The following is a 14,988-nucleotide window of genomic DNA, read 5'->3' on the forward strand; positions in this document are numbered from 1 at the left end:
ATTTTGGAAATGAAAAACTGAAAAATGTACCTATGAAACTTGCTCCCCGATTTCCATTATAGTCTTGTAACACACGTTAACGAAAGAACCGATAAAATCATCATCGACTCTTCGGTCCGCACAGAGGTATCATCACAGCCGATGGCGTCGATGACGGTCGTAATTAAAAGCGACAGTGATCTCGTACGTCCTACATTAAAGCGGTTCCGAGCCGAGACCGTAACCTAATAATATTGTCAAACGGCTGATCCAGCGAGTTTCAAAGTTCCGTGTCATAAAGAAGAAGAGGAAAAGGGTTGATTTCGGGGCTGGTGTGGTGAGGGTGGCCATCGAGTAGAATAAGAATAAGAAGAAGAAGAGGGAGGAGAAGAAGAAGAAGAAGAAAAGTACGATCGTTCTTCGGCAGTGGGTGGAGAGAATGGGAAAGGAAAAGGAGAAAGCAGGGAGTCGCGAATTAGGGGTGGCGAGGAGCGTGTGCGCGTACCATTGGAAAGAGAGGGTTGCTTCCACCCCCTCCATCGCTGCTTCCCTCCCTCGATCTCCAGCGAACGCGCGAGCTTCGGGATTCGAGGTGGTGTGGAAACTCGACCAGACAGCCAGTCGCTCGGCGTTCGTTCGACAACGTGGCTCGGAAGTGCTGTCCCGTCGATCCAAAGAGCAACCTGACACACCAACCACCCGAGAATGTGGACGAGTACGGGGAGACCGACGGACACGTCGGCCGTAGTCTTGCGATCCTGGCCGACCGGACTCGATCGGATCGTCGAGGAGAACCCTTGAAGGGTTTTCGTCTTCTTCGGGGCTCCTCGTTCGAGGCGATCCTGTCCAGCGGAATCCACAGGTACCCTCGAGTGGCGTCCTCGTTCACCGTCGCGCGTCGTCCAACGTCCAACTACGCCCATCGACAGACACACCACCGTACAAAGGGAGGGGGGGTCGTCAAACGGATGTCCGTTCTTTCCGTGGACCGAATCGTCTGAGCGCCGGATCGATCGCGTGTGAAACTATTTTCGAGTGTACTACGCGTTGCACGAGACCCCCGGACCGGCTAGATTCGCTCGCGCGCGCGAGACAGACACAGAGAGGGAGAGAGAGAGAGAGAGACGCACACACACATACACACACACACACACACAGAGAGAGAAAGAGAGAGAGAGAGAGAGAGAGAGAGAGAGAGAGAGAGAGAGAGAAAGAGAGAGAGAATGCACGGGACAACCGGGAGAAAGCCGAACGCTAACCGACCGATCGGGTGTGAATTAAAGAACGAGGCTCGACGATCGATCGAAATCGTGCGCGGCGGCTAATGGAGAGCACGCCGGACGTTCGACGTCCCTTCGGGCCAAAGGATTCTCCGCGTTCCAGGTTAATCGGTTGAATTTCCTGCTCGATGCTGGAGGATCGACCGGCCGAGATTGGTTCGATGTGCTGGCGATGTCCGATTAAACGGTTCTCCGACGCGATCCTCCGACGCGATCCGACCGATCGCTCGATCGTTCCTTCGTCGGCCGGCAGGGGTTGACGAAGGAGCCGGGTCGAGCGAGGATCTTTCTCCCCTTCGGTGTCGGACGATCTCGCGGCGAACATAATAACCCGTGCAGGGCAGCACAATGCCAGTCGATGCCTCGATTGAATAGTGTGTGCCGAGTGTGTACGTATAGGTGTGTGTGCGCGCGTGGAGCGAGGTTTTCGATCTCGTTGGAAAATATTGAATCGATCTGCCGCCGGTGAATGGCGGGGCTTAGGACGACTTCCGTGTATTTTATGGTTGGGTCACGGTGCTGGGGATCATCCCCCTGACATAGACGTAGGGCGCGGGACGGAGAGATACAGGAACAGAGGAGACACACGGAACGGAAGAGAGACGGGTGGATACGACGATACGTCGATCTTGCGCAGAATATGGGAAAGGCACGAGGAGCACTCGGCGACGAGCGCGTGACACCATGAGCAAGTTCTCGGGCGAATCGACGTCGATTCCGGATTACGCTTTGATCCGGTGGATTCCTCGGTGTCGAAGAAGGTCGCGGCGCGCCCATTGAGACGCGGACCAGAGAATTCGCGCGGCGCGGATCCCCCGATCGGCACGTCACGGCACGGGCACGGCACGTCACGGCACGTCACGGCACGGGATCGTTGACGAACGAATGGTCATGGATGATCGACGGTGCAACGGCAACGAACGTGTCACGCCGTTCAACCACGGTGAGTAACGATCGCGCCTCGAAGCGATTGCTATGGGATTGCGTCGGATGTCTTCGTGACCGTGGGCCTCTCTTGACCGAGAAATGCCTCGCTGTGTCAAGGGTGTAGCCACGCCAGATTTGAATTGCTAAACGGACCTTAATCGCTATTAATTAAAACGGAATTCGACCGGCCACCGCGACCGGCAACGGAAGCCGCTTACCTGCCCAGATTGCCGAACGCCGCGCCGGTAAATTAAACGTAACGGATCGTCGACGATAGATGGTCCGCGCGGAACTGAATTTTTTTTTCTCGAGAAGCTCGCTGCCGGTGTTGCGCACGTGCCAAGCGATCTTATACCTTGCGCGAAGAAAGTCGAATCAACATTTTCTAGTGCGTCCGAGTGGTTGCTTTTTCTTTTTTCAAATACATATATCGAATATTTATGATCGAAATATTTCATGTTTACACACGATAGCGCCGTTTTATGTAATTTATAGTTACCGGGTCGTTATTATTTCAAAACTTGAAAAAAGTACAATTACGTATGCAGTATCACATATTTCCAAGATGAACGCGTTCCACGTGACCGACGACCATGATCTCGTATTTCACATAGAAAAAGCGAAACTAATTTTATGCTCGTTGCTTCGTAGAATATTGAAAAAATTAATTACTTTTTCTCGTTGAATATTCTCGTATCGCAAAGAGAATGCTTTGCATCGAATAAAGCATAACCACGCCGTTCGTGTAACGATGGAGTAATAGAACGATCGTGGCGGGCGTGTTAGCAGTTGAAATAACACGCGAAACGAAACGAGTGACTGGAAATTTCATGTTTCACAATTGTTGAAAATACAAAGGCTCTTTTGCGAGAAATTGCTATATAAATCGGGACTCGCGAGTAAATGCGATCTTGTAATTTTTTTTACGAGAGAATACAAACCATTTTGATTGCTCGGTATTTCTGTTTGGCAACTTTGAGTGAGAACTTTACAGTACAACATGTTGTTACGCAGGTGTCCTATTTTTTTCGTAGTGTCACCAGTGTTTCGATTGCATCGCTCTTTTTTCGCTACCTCTCGCAGCCAATAATCGAAAAGCGGTGACAGAGAGTGTCGAGAGGTGGAGGAACATTCGCGTTCTATTAATTAGTGATAATTTCGCGAGTTACAATTATATCGAATAGGTCGACGTGTTTCTAGATTATCGGCCGTTCCATTTCTCTTGCTCGGTCCTGAAAATTACGGGAGCATCGGGAGAATGCGTGTGTGTGTGTGAGTTAAACTTGCTTAACGATGAGCCCGAACAAGTTACTTGGTCCCCGCTATAATTTCCGTCGTGTCAACACTGTTCGGGGGGCACGGTTAGGGAGATAAAGTCGGATAGCGTGCGTAAAGTAGCAGATATTCGTAATCTCGCGGGTCAAGAACGTTTTGAATTAACGCTGTTCCGGCATTCGCGCGAGGAACAGGATAAGCCGCAAGAATAATGACCGTCGAATTTCGTGCTGTCGACCTTATTACCGGCCGTTCCACTGCCGGACCTAATGCGTGCTTTTACTACTTAACGCGGCGGCGGTATCGTTTTACATCAGAATGATTACTACACAGGCTCGGGAAATAGGCTCCTTTAGATTATATTGAATTATTCTGGCCAGATCCGAAGGCACATTAATAGCTGATAGCTGCTGGTTCGGCTCAAGTTTCGTGGAAAACAGCTCGAGTAACAATATACAATTTGCTCGAGTCGCTTCGCACTAGGACTCTCGTAAGTAGGACTCTCGGATTTTACGCATTTATGAGAAAACTGTGTAGATCGTACGTATTCGGACGTATTCGATACGTGTATTCGCACGAGTAGCCTAGCAATCTCGAAAAAGGGATCTCTTTGCACTCGGCCATTAATTCTCGGAAATAAATGATAAATTATTTCGATGATTAGTCCGAGTGATGTGTCTGCCAGTCGTGTTTCCCGTAGTGCACCGCGGTACAGGTTTCCTCCGCGATCGCACGGTACAGGTAAGCTGCGAGGACGATCAATCTTGCGGAGCACGATTTCATTTCTTCCGAGACAGAAACCGTCTCGCCGCGGAATGAATTGCATATTGGGCTCGTGTTCGGGAAACGAAACCGGGCCCGAAGCCTTTCTTTTCCGCGTGCTGGATTACTTTCGTCACGATTCCTCTGCGCAATTCCACGGAGAACACGCATCCCGATGGATTTTCGAGCTAGCGACAGGCGTTTGATGCGGAGCGGACCGATTGAAAACTCGGCGAATTCGATGCACCGCGGCGAACCGCAACGACTTCCTGGCGAATTCTTCGAAATCCGAGAAACAAATATAAAATCGATATTAAGCGCGTTCTATATCTTTGAGAAGGAATTTTTCGAAAAAATATTCAATTCAAACATCATTCCAATATGTTTGACGGTCGAAGAGTTATTAAACTTTTTCAGACGGAGCCAGTGTGCGTCGTCGGTGCGCGAGCAATGCTCGTCCCGCGACGTCATAATTCCGGCTTGTACGCAGCCTTATTGTGCTTGTTTGCCTTGGTCGCGTTCGCAATATATTCCACAGCTACCGGCATATTTCCGCGACGCTTGGGAAATTTCGAGGACTTTATGCGTCGCGGATTTACCTTCTCACTGATTTGTCACGCGCTAGCAAGCCTCGCGTGTTCTGACAGTTTTATGCGCGCTGTCTCGAGACTGGAGTTGTGCCGGAAAAATTCCTTCGCCGACGTACAATAGTAAATTTTTCAAAGTTCAATGAAAAGTTGAGTGAAATTTGTTCGATGACTCGTTAGGTGAACGCGTTAGGTGGTTATCTCGCAATCTCTTCGAGGGAAATGCGTTTCGCGTTTACAGCGCTGATAGAAAGTCGGTGAAAAGAAATAGCGGTAACAGTTGACAACGGCCGTTCCAGAAGGAAAGTAAAAACCGGACGGGACGAATTAATCGCGTTCGGGTAGTTGAACAAACATTTCATGCGCGAAGCTTTTTGACAGGGTTGCGCGTGACTGTCACGTTATCGTACACCGAAATATTTACCACTGTCATCGGCCGAGAGATTTTAATCCGGCGGCGGCCCGGTGCGGCGCGGCGCGGAGAAAGTATTGGAACGGGACCCGTAAATCGACCTGACTGACGGAAAATTTACGGTACATTAGTCGGCGCGCGGTTTCGCGTTCCGGAAAAAGAAAAATCGACAGGTGGTGAGGGTGGGGGAGGGGGGAACGTTAGAACCGGTGTCCTTCTGGTTTGCATACGTGCGGGGAATAATGCATGTAATGGCATGTGTGCAGCCCGCAAAGAAAGTCGGAAAAAGAGAGCGCGAGCACGCGCTGTTGCAAATAACAGAGCAGCCATTCGGGAACGAAATTTCAACACTACATTCTTCACTCGGTATTATAACGTTACTTTGCATATTTACATATTCAGATATCAGGCGTGCTCTCTCCTGGCCGGGACTCGCGAAAGAATATCGCCCAAAGGAAACGCGTTTCGTTCCTGCCCGACTAATTATAAACATGATAAAACGTCATCCGAGATTGCGAAACGTAACGTTGAGCGTCACCGGGATTCTCGTGAAATCGATGGATTAATAATTAATTGCAAAGTACGGCTTGTTCGGTTCAACGTTTATCAATGACAAATAACAAATCCGCGATCGGATCTCTGATTCGCCGTTGCCAAGGATGTGCGTCCATTTGAGAGTAATACTGTCACGAGTTACTCTCGAGAGTCGAATTCGTCAGGGTTTATTTTGCACGAAAGGAATAGCACTCTCCGATAGCACTCTCGATAGTGTGTACACTGGCCAATTTCAGACTCTCGAGACTCTCGAGTCGAGAGTAACTCGCGACAGTTTTACTCTCAAATGGACACAGGACACAGGACAAATTTTTATATATATATATATTGACTATTTCGTATAATTAAAAAGAGACAATGTACACTTTACACACTATGAATACTAAATCTTAAGTTCGCTGCGGCGTTGTCTCGCCGTTGACATTTAGTACGATCGCGCCGAGTGACAGCCGTTTTCGCGTATAAAATTTTTCTTAGGAAAGCTGAAGGGAAGCCCCTAGAAGGGGATGATGCGTGCTGAAGGTGGAAAAGATGTAAAGAGGCAGCGACCGGGAGCGATTTAAAAAGGGATAAAGGGTAGAAGGGAGAAGCGTGGCCCTACCGTGGCAGCGCGATGTCTCGCCTCCTGTCCAATGGTCTTCCGTTTTCCCGGCGACGTTCCACGTAAATATTGCATCAGTTACGCTGTCAAAATTGAGCACCGTTCATTATTACGTAATGCGCCTCATATTTTACGAGTCGCTGCGCGATGTGACGGCAGCTTTGAGCTATTTATCAGCGACTCCCATCGGCTTCCCGTTCAACACATTCTATGCAGGATGCTCTGGAATGTTGACGGCTAAAGCTGTTTCGCTGTGTAGCAGCGCTAAGGAGGTCAAGAAGCGTACATTCAAATTCAAAATGATTTCCTGATGTTAGTCAACCTTGTTCTACAACGATGACATTACTCTCGGGGACGGAGTGCCAGGTCAGAATAGAACGCACAATAGAACAAATGCTAATTCTAGGTGGAACAAAATCAGACACGTTTTACGTTGTTTATAGTAGTTTGAAAAAATGATTTTTCAGATCGCACGTCCGCGGTAACGTTGTAATGTTTCGGCGTCTGTGATTGCGGGTCAGTATACGTGCGTTTAAAAATGAGTGTGTTTCGTAAAAGGGTTTCACCCATATCTGTCGCGTTAGTCTCCGCGAAGCAGCAAACCACGATCTGGCGGTGAAAAATCGTTGTGAAAATCTCCGGCCACCGGGTACATATACATACGGTCTCGCCGCGCCTGTGTCAAGGTGCTTGAAAGTTTAAAAGTGGCGTGCTCGGTGGCTCTCGTTTTACCTCATTTTCCTAACGCTTTTGAGTGCCATTACGCTCATATATCGCGCGAAATTCACAGCCGGCGACATCTTCCGCCGAGGAATTTATAGTTTGAAAGATAGCGAGCCACGATACACTTTGAGCAGGCCGGCTAAGTGTATGTAGAACAGGGGAATCGGCGGGGACGGACGATCCCGAGGGATAAGGAGATGATTTCTGTCCTTAAGAGGGTCCCTGCAGGATAATGCTGCGTTCCAAGCGTCTCTCGAGATCTCCCCTGTCCTCTCTTTCTCTTTCTCTTTCTCTCTCTCTCTCTCTCTCTCTCTCTCTCTCTCTCTCGCTCCTTGTAGCGTGACCGGGCCAGAAGGCCAAGAGAAGGACGGTAATGCTTGTCCATCTGTCAATCCACCCCTCCAGCTCGTGGTGTATTCGAACCTTTTACCACCGAGACAGCGAGAGTCAGCAGTACCTCCAAACCTGTCCGCTTGCGGGAGCCGTGGCTTTTCTTTTAATTCTGTTATTGCCCGGTGTCATTCGTTTCTGTGATTCATGGATCCATCGACTCAGGCAGATTTTCGAAAACAATATCAAAGAAACCCGAGAACGCAAGAAAGGTGGATTTTTCAAGCTGCCTAGAATTTTCGCTTAAATGCCCGATGCCATCAGACTGGAATTTCTTTGCACGACATGGTCCGCGTGGCCGGTGTTTGCGCTTCCATTTCACAAGCGTCCGGTTTGTCGTATGGTTCGGGGCGGTATGCGGGGTGTGGGTAGGATATAGAAGCAATCGCATTGACCACGGACCTTTTTCCCATTACAGAGATTCTCGGCGAGGGATTTCAATGATACGCGCCTAAGCCAGGGGCGGCGGTCGGCGCGAGCGGCGGGAGGGTTAGAGAGGACGGGGCGCAGCACCTCGTTTCCTGCGTGCACGGAGGTTCGAAGAGAGCCTTATCGCTGTCGTGGTGAGCACTGTTGAAAGAGAAAGGACGAAGAGAGAGAGAGAGAGAGAGAGAGAGAAGAAGAGGGACAATCGGAAAAGTAGAGAAAAACAGGTCACGAGGATGCCAGGCAAAGTCGAAGAAACGGGTTTGCAGCCAGGACGCTCAAAGATCTCGTAATTGGCCTCGAGTCGCGCAGGATCCGAAGTAGATCTCCGAAGAAATGGCGGCGAGGGGGAACGGGTCGTCTCTGCTCGGATCCATTGCGAGGAACCTGTCGTTGGAGGAGCCGCGACACCCGGACAAACTGTTCAACGCGGATGTGACCATCGTAAACGACGACGAGGATATCCTTTCGAGAAACGACGGGAACGGTCCGAGCAACGGCGTCGAGCTGTCCTGGTACAACGATTCGACGACGACCGGCTCGACGTTCACCGACTCGTGGTTCACCGAGTCGTCGTCGTCGTCCTCGTCGTCGTCCTCGTCGTCATCGTGGTCGTCCTCGTCCTCGTCCTCGTCCACGTCCTCGTCCGCGTCCTCGTCCTCGTCGTCGGGATTCTCGTCGTCGACGATCGCCAACGACAACTACACCGGCATATCCGACCTGTTCGACTTCGAGGACCTGAACGGCTACTTCAACCAGCTGAACGAATTCGTGAACCTGACCTATTACGCCGGCAATGGGAACCTGAGTTTGAATGGGAGCGTGAATTGCACGTCGTCGATCGTCGCCGGAACCGCGGCCGGCGTTGTCACGGTCGGCGAGTGCGGGCCCGCCGCCGACAACGAGAAAACGGACGCCAATAGCTGGTGGGCCCTAATTCTGGTGATCGTGCCGTGTTTAACGCTGTTCGGTAACGTGCTCGTCATTCTCGCGGTGGTGCGCGAGAGAGCCCTGCAGACCGTCACCAACTACTTCATTGTCAGCCTGGCTGTCGCCGATCTGCTCGTCGCCGTGCTCGTCATGCCGTACGCTGTCTACTTTCTGGTAAGCATGCGATTCAAACGTATTCTCCGTACACTGTATCGTGTGGCCAGTTGTCCACTCGGTGTCCCATTTGAAGTCTCGCACGAAATATAGTCCGCGAAAGTACCATAGTTCCATGTGAAATCGTTGAATCTTTATCGTTGGATTAAGTGGTCTACGTATGTCTCCCATTATCTCTGCGAAAGTATTTTTTCTCCTCGATCCTCTAAGACGCGCAGCCGGAATCCATTCGGCAGCGTTTAACCGCACCGTTCTACTCGTTTCCCGCGTACAATGGAACATTACGCAGTTAATTACGGGCCTTTTGTTCCGATAAAAAGCATGGTTGTCGGCCGTTATCTTGCCGCGGTTAATGAAACCTGTATCCGGGTACAAACTTCTTTGGAATTCGCGCAAGTGAGCTTCCGCGCGAGTAATTAGAAGCTGGTATTACTCGCAGCTTTGCTTCGCGCCGCGAAGCTCCTATTTTCTCGGCGATGGAGGCAAAAACCGGACGTGGTTTAATTATGGTTAATTTAAGACCGAGTTTTATTTATTGTTCCCGGAATCGATAAGCTTTTCCAAGTTGGTACGCCAAGAGTTTCTCTCTCTCTCTCTCTCTCTCTCTCTCTCTCTCTCTCTCTCTCTCTCTCTCTCTCTCTCTCTCACACACACACACACACACACACACACACACACACACACACACACACACACTATGCTTTTTCTCCGTCTCTCTATTTGGTCGCTTTTCCGCGACGTCCGATCCGGAAATTCAATTACGAAGCCGATACGATTAAAAGTACGCGGCAGGCGATTCGAACAGGAAACCGGGGGTAACATCCAGGATTCATCGAACAGGGAAGCTGGCAGTTGTTCATGGGGTTGGTTATCGAGCAAACGACGACGGGCCCCGGCAGTCCCGGGGATATATGTACGTGTACCGAACGAAAACAGGATTAGTTAATTAAAGCAATTTGAGTAATTCTTCGAGTGACGGACATGATTCCCGAGATAGCGCGTGACCCACTTTCGTTCCAGGACCTTTATGACTGGCCCCGGACACACACACACACACACACACACGCACACGCACGCACGCACACACACACACAAGCACACGATTGTCAAACGGGCTCCGCTCCGGGCGCTCTTTTTTGCGTGTAACCTGTGTTTATCTAGCGTCCGCGTCCGAACTTGGACAAATATTGGATCTCGCCTTTCGATCAATACTTAGCTCGTTTAAATGCACGGAATTTCAATTAGCGCCACCAGTGTAAACACTACTGCACGCCGTCTTCGGCACACGGCTCTTCCGAAAGAGTATTTGCCCGATTTAAAACATACATCCCGTAACAACATGATCTCCCCCTCCCCCGCCCCAGCCCCACCAATTTTTTTGTTTCTCGCTAGAGCTACGAGCAGGAGCCCAAGCAAAAATAGAAACACCGAATACGGTCGCTAAGAGAATTATTCTTAAATCCACCGCCATTAGTGGCTTCTATTTTCAGCTATAAGTCTTAAGGAAACACGCGACACGAAGCAGTGCTTTGTTTCACGAGGAACGCCGAACGAACGGGGAAGTCTCGCTGGTGGCAGTCACGATTCCTCGATAACCCTTCTATTTCATTTATGCCCGTCATCCCGAACGATTCGCTGTGGCACGGGGAACAAACAACATCCTCGAGAGCCAATGTACGCGGGTGCCGTAGGCAATTTTCCGGGGTAAAATAGAAGTTTGCGGAAAGGTTGACGCGCGGGATGCAAACTTTTCCCATGAACGAAGATAACGGCTCCATGATTGGGACGGTGGGGAAAGTGTGCTGGTTTCTCGCGTCGTCTCCCGTCGTCTCGCGTCACCTCGCGTCGCGTCGGCTCGAGGGACCGGGCGAGGAAATTTCGGATCGAATGGTCGTAAAGATCTCGTAAACGCGTCGAATTTCGGGGCCGGCCAGTTATTCGTATTCCAGGCATCGCGGCCATTCTCGCCGGTACTTTTATCCAGGGACCGCTGGAAATCGCGGCACGACGAAAACTCCGTGAGGGATTTACTCGCGCGATTGGTTTCCTGCGAATTCGCCCGATGGGGCTGCTCTTCAGGTTTTATACCGGGTGGGATTCATTAGGGAAGCTAGAGTGCGCTATCCGAACACGAAACTCTTAAACTTTGGGTATCGCACTGTTTCGAAAGTTGGTGTATTTGGTAGCTCGAAGTTGCTTTCGGAGTTATTTAATAATAAGAGATACATACACAGGGTACTAAACAGTGGAAAGTTCTAAATGCTACCGTGCGAACTTACAGCACGGTCTGTTCAAACCACTGATTTCATCCGTATCGTTCCAAGTTTTAGTCGTTGGGTCTTACGCTTTCTGTTTCGTTGTCGCGCGATTATTACGCGCGGTCGTTCGCGTGCCCCATGAAACGTAGGCCAAACCAGCCGTGTAAAAAAAGGCTCTCCGCGCAGATTAATGGGACGCAACGGGTCCCATTCCGAATTTGACGGCGCTCTCTTCTCTTTTTTCCCCTCTGTTCGCATCGGCATACACGCGACGCTCCATCGACGTTTCCGACCGTCGGATAGATTCGCGTGTCACGATGCTTAGCCCCGTCGCGTCGCGAAAATCTGTTTCGCAAGCCCGACATTTGCGTGGCCGACTCTCGAGCACAGCATACGGTACACAGAGTAGCCGTGCTGCACGTGTCGTTTCCTTTCGTTTGTATCAATTAAGCTTTGCTGGCTCGGGCTGGTGTGTAGTTTGTAGGAGACTGTATAATTTATTCTAGGCGAGCGACACGGAGCCTAATGAGCCCCGAAGACGATCCTTCCGCAGGATTCACGGTGCGTTCTAATATTAGGCGAAGGGGCCCGTTGAAATAATAACGAGGACAACCGTGCAGTTGGACGCGAATAGCCGGCCAGGAAGTATTTAGGCGGCGTTTCGAGATTCGGGCAGGTAAGTGCGCTCGCGCGTTGAAATGGAAAACGCACCCGTTCTATTATTAAATCGCACCCGACGGTATTTCCGATAACGTGGCCGTCAATATTAACCAAGCTCGTCGCCCGTTTAAACGGAACCCGGTTTCCAGCGACAGAGTCAATAATTAATTGTATGATTCACTTATTTGGACCACGTTAAAGACTATCCTATCGGTGTGATGGTTAAAGCAATGTTTGCCGTTTGTCAACGGTCGAATAAACGCTCTTAATAATTTGTAATTCCACTTTACACCTCTTAATAATTCTTCCGATCGGGCAAGAAAGGACTCGACGAGGTTCACGACTATCGTATCGTTTCGTTTCGTTAGAGCTTATGATCGACTACTGGCCCCAAAGTGAAGCGTGCGTCGCTCTTGTTGTTATTTACTCTGCTGTACGTCAGACGAATCAATTTCGCGTAACTTCTGAAATGTCCATTGGGCTGTCATGTTCGCTTTCGCGTCAGCAGCTCCTCGAATGATGATTAACGACGTGAACGGGAATGGAAGGGACAGTATAACCGACGTGTCGACCATCGTGTTCGAGGCCCTATCGAGATGATAAAATCGAGACGTCCCCGGCTGTATATTAACACGATGCAGCGTGCTAAAATCCCTCGTCCACCGCTTAAACGATCGTGCGCTAGTTTCGCATTAAACGGTTTAGCGATGCGCGTTTGCGCCTGTAAATGCGTCGCGACGATAATGTCGCGAGCGTTGCTTCACCATCGAAGCACTTTAATCAGGTGCACGGGCTTGAACGCCAGAGTTCCTCCATTCTTCCTTCGGCTTGGTCGAGTTTCATCGGGGAACCCTTGTAGAAAACAGACCCGTGAACAATAAACTATTATCTTCGAATCGACCGATTTATCGTACGGCGTGGTCCGCGCAGCTTGTACACCATCATATTTCCGTTACTTCTAACAATATAACCAGACAATTAGTTTTCCCTTGTCTCTCTTAACGAATTACGTCGTCGGCCGACCGGCCGTCCGTCCGTCGAGAATTTCGAAAGTTCGAGTTCCCATCGGCCAGCTGTTTCCGCGCAGTGCAATTCTTCGGGGAGCTGGTGGCTGGTTGGACGTCTCCATTACCGGGACCATTTAATGGCGATGTACGATCGAGGAGTCTAGTATTCTGGCAGGAGTGCAGCGATCTCTACCGCGCGCAGTTTCGAATATTCTTTTTACAACTTTCTTATTCGAGAAGAAAGTTCCACGAAGGTGATCTCGGAGGAACGGCGCGGCGCGGCACCGTCCGCTGATTGGTAATTCGCTTTTATCGGTCCTCCGGCAGTTCTAAGCTTTTACGGTTACGCGAATCATGAGTTTGCAAAAATTCTTTCTTCCCTCTTTTCCCTTTTTTTTTTTTCGTTTTTCTTCTTTTTTCTAAATCCTTACCGGGGTCGTTATATCGCGCTCTACAACGGAGCTTGCGGACACCGAAAGGATTTTAATTCCTCTCTGAATTTCCCTCTGCCGCGTTAGACGCCGTTCCACGAGTAGAACGAATAAATTAATTACGCAAAGAATGTCGGCCGGGCAAAGTGCGGATAATAAGAAGCGGAGCTTCCAGCCTCTCGCAATTCCCTCCATTGTCGGTCATTTTCCACACTGTCGTCGTCTAATCGTTCCCCGCCGACGACCGTAGTTTATGCTCGCGTAATTCCTCATCCAATTTGCTCGGTTATTAGTGTCCGCCGCCCTCTTATCCATAATTTTTTCTTTCCCTTTACCGCCCTCGTAGAATATTTTCTACGCGGCGAGAGCGCGCCAGATGGCCGCTTTAACACCGTAATGAAAGTAAGTAGTCGGAGCATTTTCATGCGAGATGCGTTCGTCCAGAAAATGTGTGTCGCCGTGCATTACACGTTTCTTAGGGGTGGGGGTGAAAGGCTAAAGCGAGACAATTTAGCTGTCGAATGACGGAGCATTCCGTACACTGGTTCCCGGCAATACATTAATTTATGTTTCCCGGTCACGTCGGTTCGACCGGTTAGAGTTCCGTCCCGAGCAGAAGTCGTTTCGTTATTATTATATTTTTCGAGGCACGATGAGACCAGCTGCATAGTCCGCTCTCTCTCTCTCTCTCTCTCTCTCTCTCTCTCTCTCTCTCTCTCTCTCTCTCTCTCTCTCTCTCTCTCTCTCTCTCTCTCTCTCTCTCTCTCTCTCTCCCTCCCCCCCCTCCCTATCTACACCGCTGCACTCCGAAGCCAGGCGTCACCGTAAATCTTTTCTCGAATTTATATGTGGGTCGGCACTCTTTCGCTTTTACCGGGGCTTTTATAACATCCACTATGTCACGATACCGTGTTACAGATACATGCACCCTCATCGATCGGGATGCTGATTTTTAATTGAAATTTCCCGGTATAGTTTGTCGATGAGGGATGAGGGCAAAAAATGTTTCAATGCATACCGGATGTGTTCCGAATCTAATACACGCGCGCCGAAACTGTAACAGCGCAGCGGTGTAACTGTAACACGTGTTTAATTAGCGAGTAACACCCAGACCACGGATGAATATGCATTCATAGTTGCGCTTGTGTTTCACTGTTACGTTCTCGTTTTGATGCGGTTCGCAAAATTAACGAAGGATGCGCGCAAGTCTGATTCGTATGTCTGCATGTTCGTTACCGTTGCTCGAACTGATCAAATAATTCTAGACACGATGTAATTCTTTGACTTTCGGGTAACTCGTCTGTTATTAACTCTTGAATCTTCGCAAGCATTTCCTTTAGCTTTTATTCCTTTTGTGCTTGGTAGCATAGGAACTCGGACCGAATGAACCATTTGCACGCTCGTGTCGTGTTGAGGGTAGCTCAACATTCTATTGGGGCACTTTTTGAAAGTGCACACTTATCGTTAGATCGGAACTCGACTAGGTATTACTCGCAATGGCCACGACCGATCGAATGGAATAAGAATCTCGAGCACGTCGAACGATTCAAATTAGCTCGATGGAGTCACGACGCTGCTATATACCTACGGGTTTATTGCCGACAGGCGTAC

At 49.7% G+C, this 14,988-nt stretch overlaps 1 protein-coding gene across 6 annotated transcripts in view; it reads left to right on the plus strand.

Moving 5' to 3' along the window:
• The first annotated feature begins 619 nt into the window (after window positions 1-619).
• Window positions 620-14,988, plus strand: part of Dop2r (dopamine D2-like receptor) — a 150,058-nt gene continuing 135,689 nt past the window's right edge. For 4 of the 6 annotated variants that reach the window (XM_076803268.1, XM_076803267.1, XM_076803271.1 and 1 more), the window contains exons 1-2: window positions 1,172-2,202; window positions 7,910-9,021. In XM_076803268.1, coding sequence (XP_076659383.1) covers window positions 8,254-9,021 — 768 coding nt within the window. In that variant the 5' untranslated portion in view covers window positions 1,172-2,202; window positions 7,910-8,253. Of the gene's footprint in view, window positions 842-1,171; window positions 2,203-7,909; window positions 9,022-14,988 lie in introns of those variants that run through there. The other 2 variants (XM_076803270.1, XM_076803269.1) reach the window with 2 other exon arrangements.

The sequence above is a fragment of the Halictus rubicundus genome, chromosome 18 (genome assembly GCF_050948215.1).
Source record: "Halictus rubicundus isolate RS-2024b chromosome 18, iyHalRubi1_principal, whole genome shotgun sequence".
NCBI lineage: Eukaryota > Metazoa > Arthropoda > Insecta > Hymenoptera > Halictidae > Halictus > Halictus rubicundus.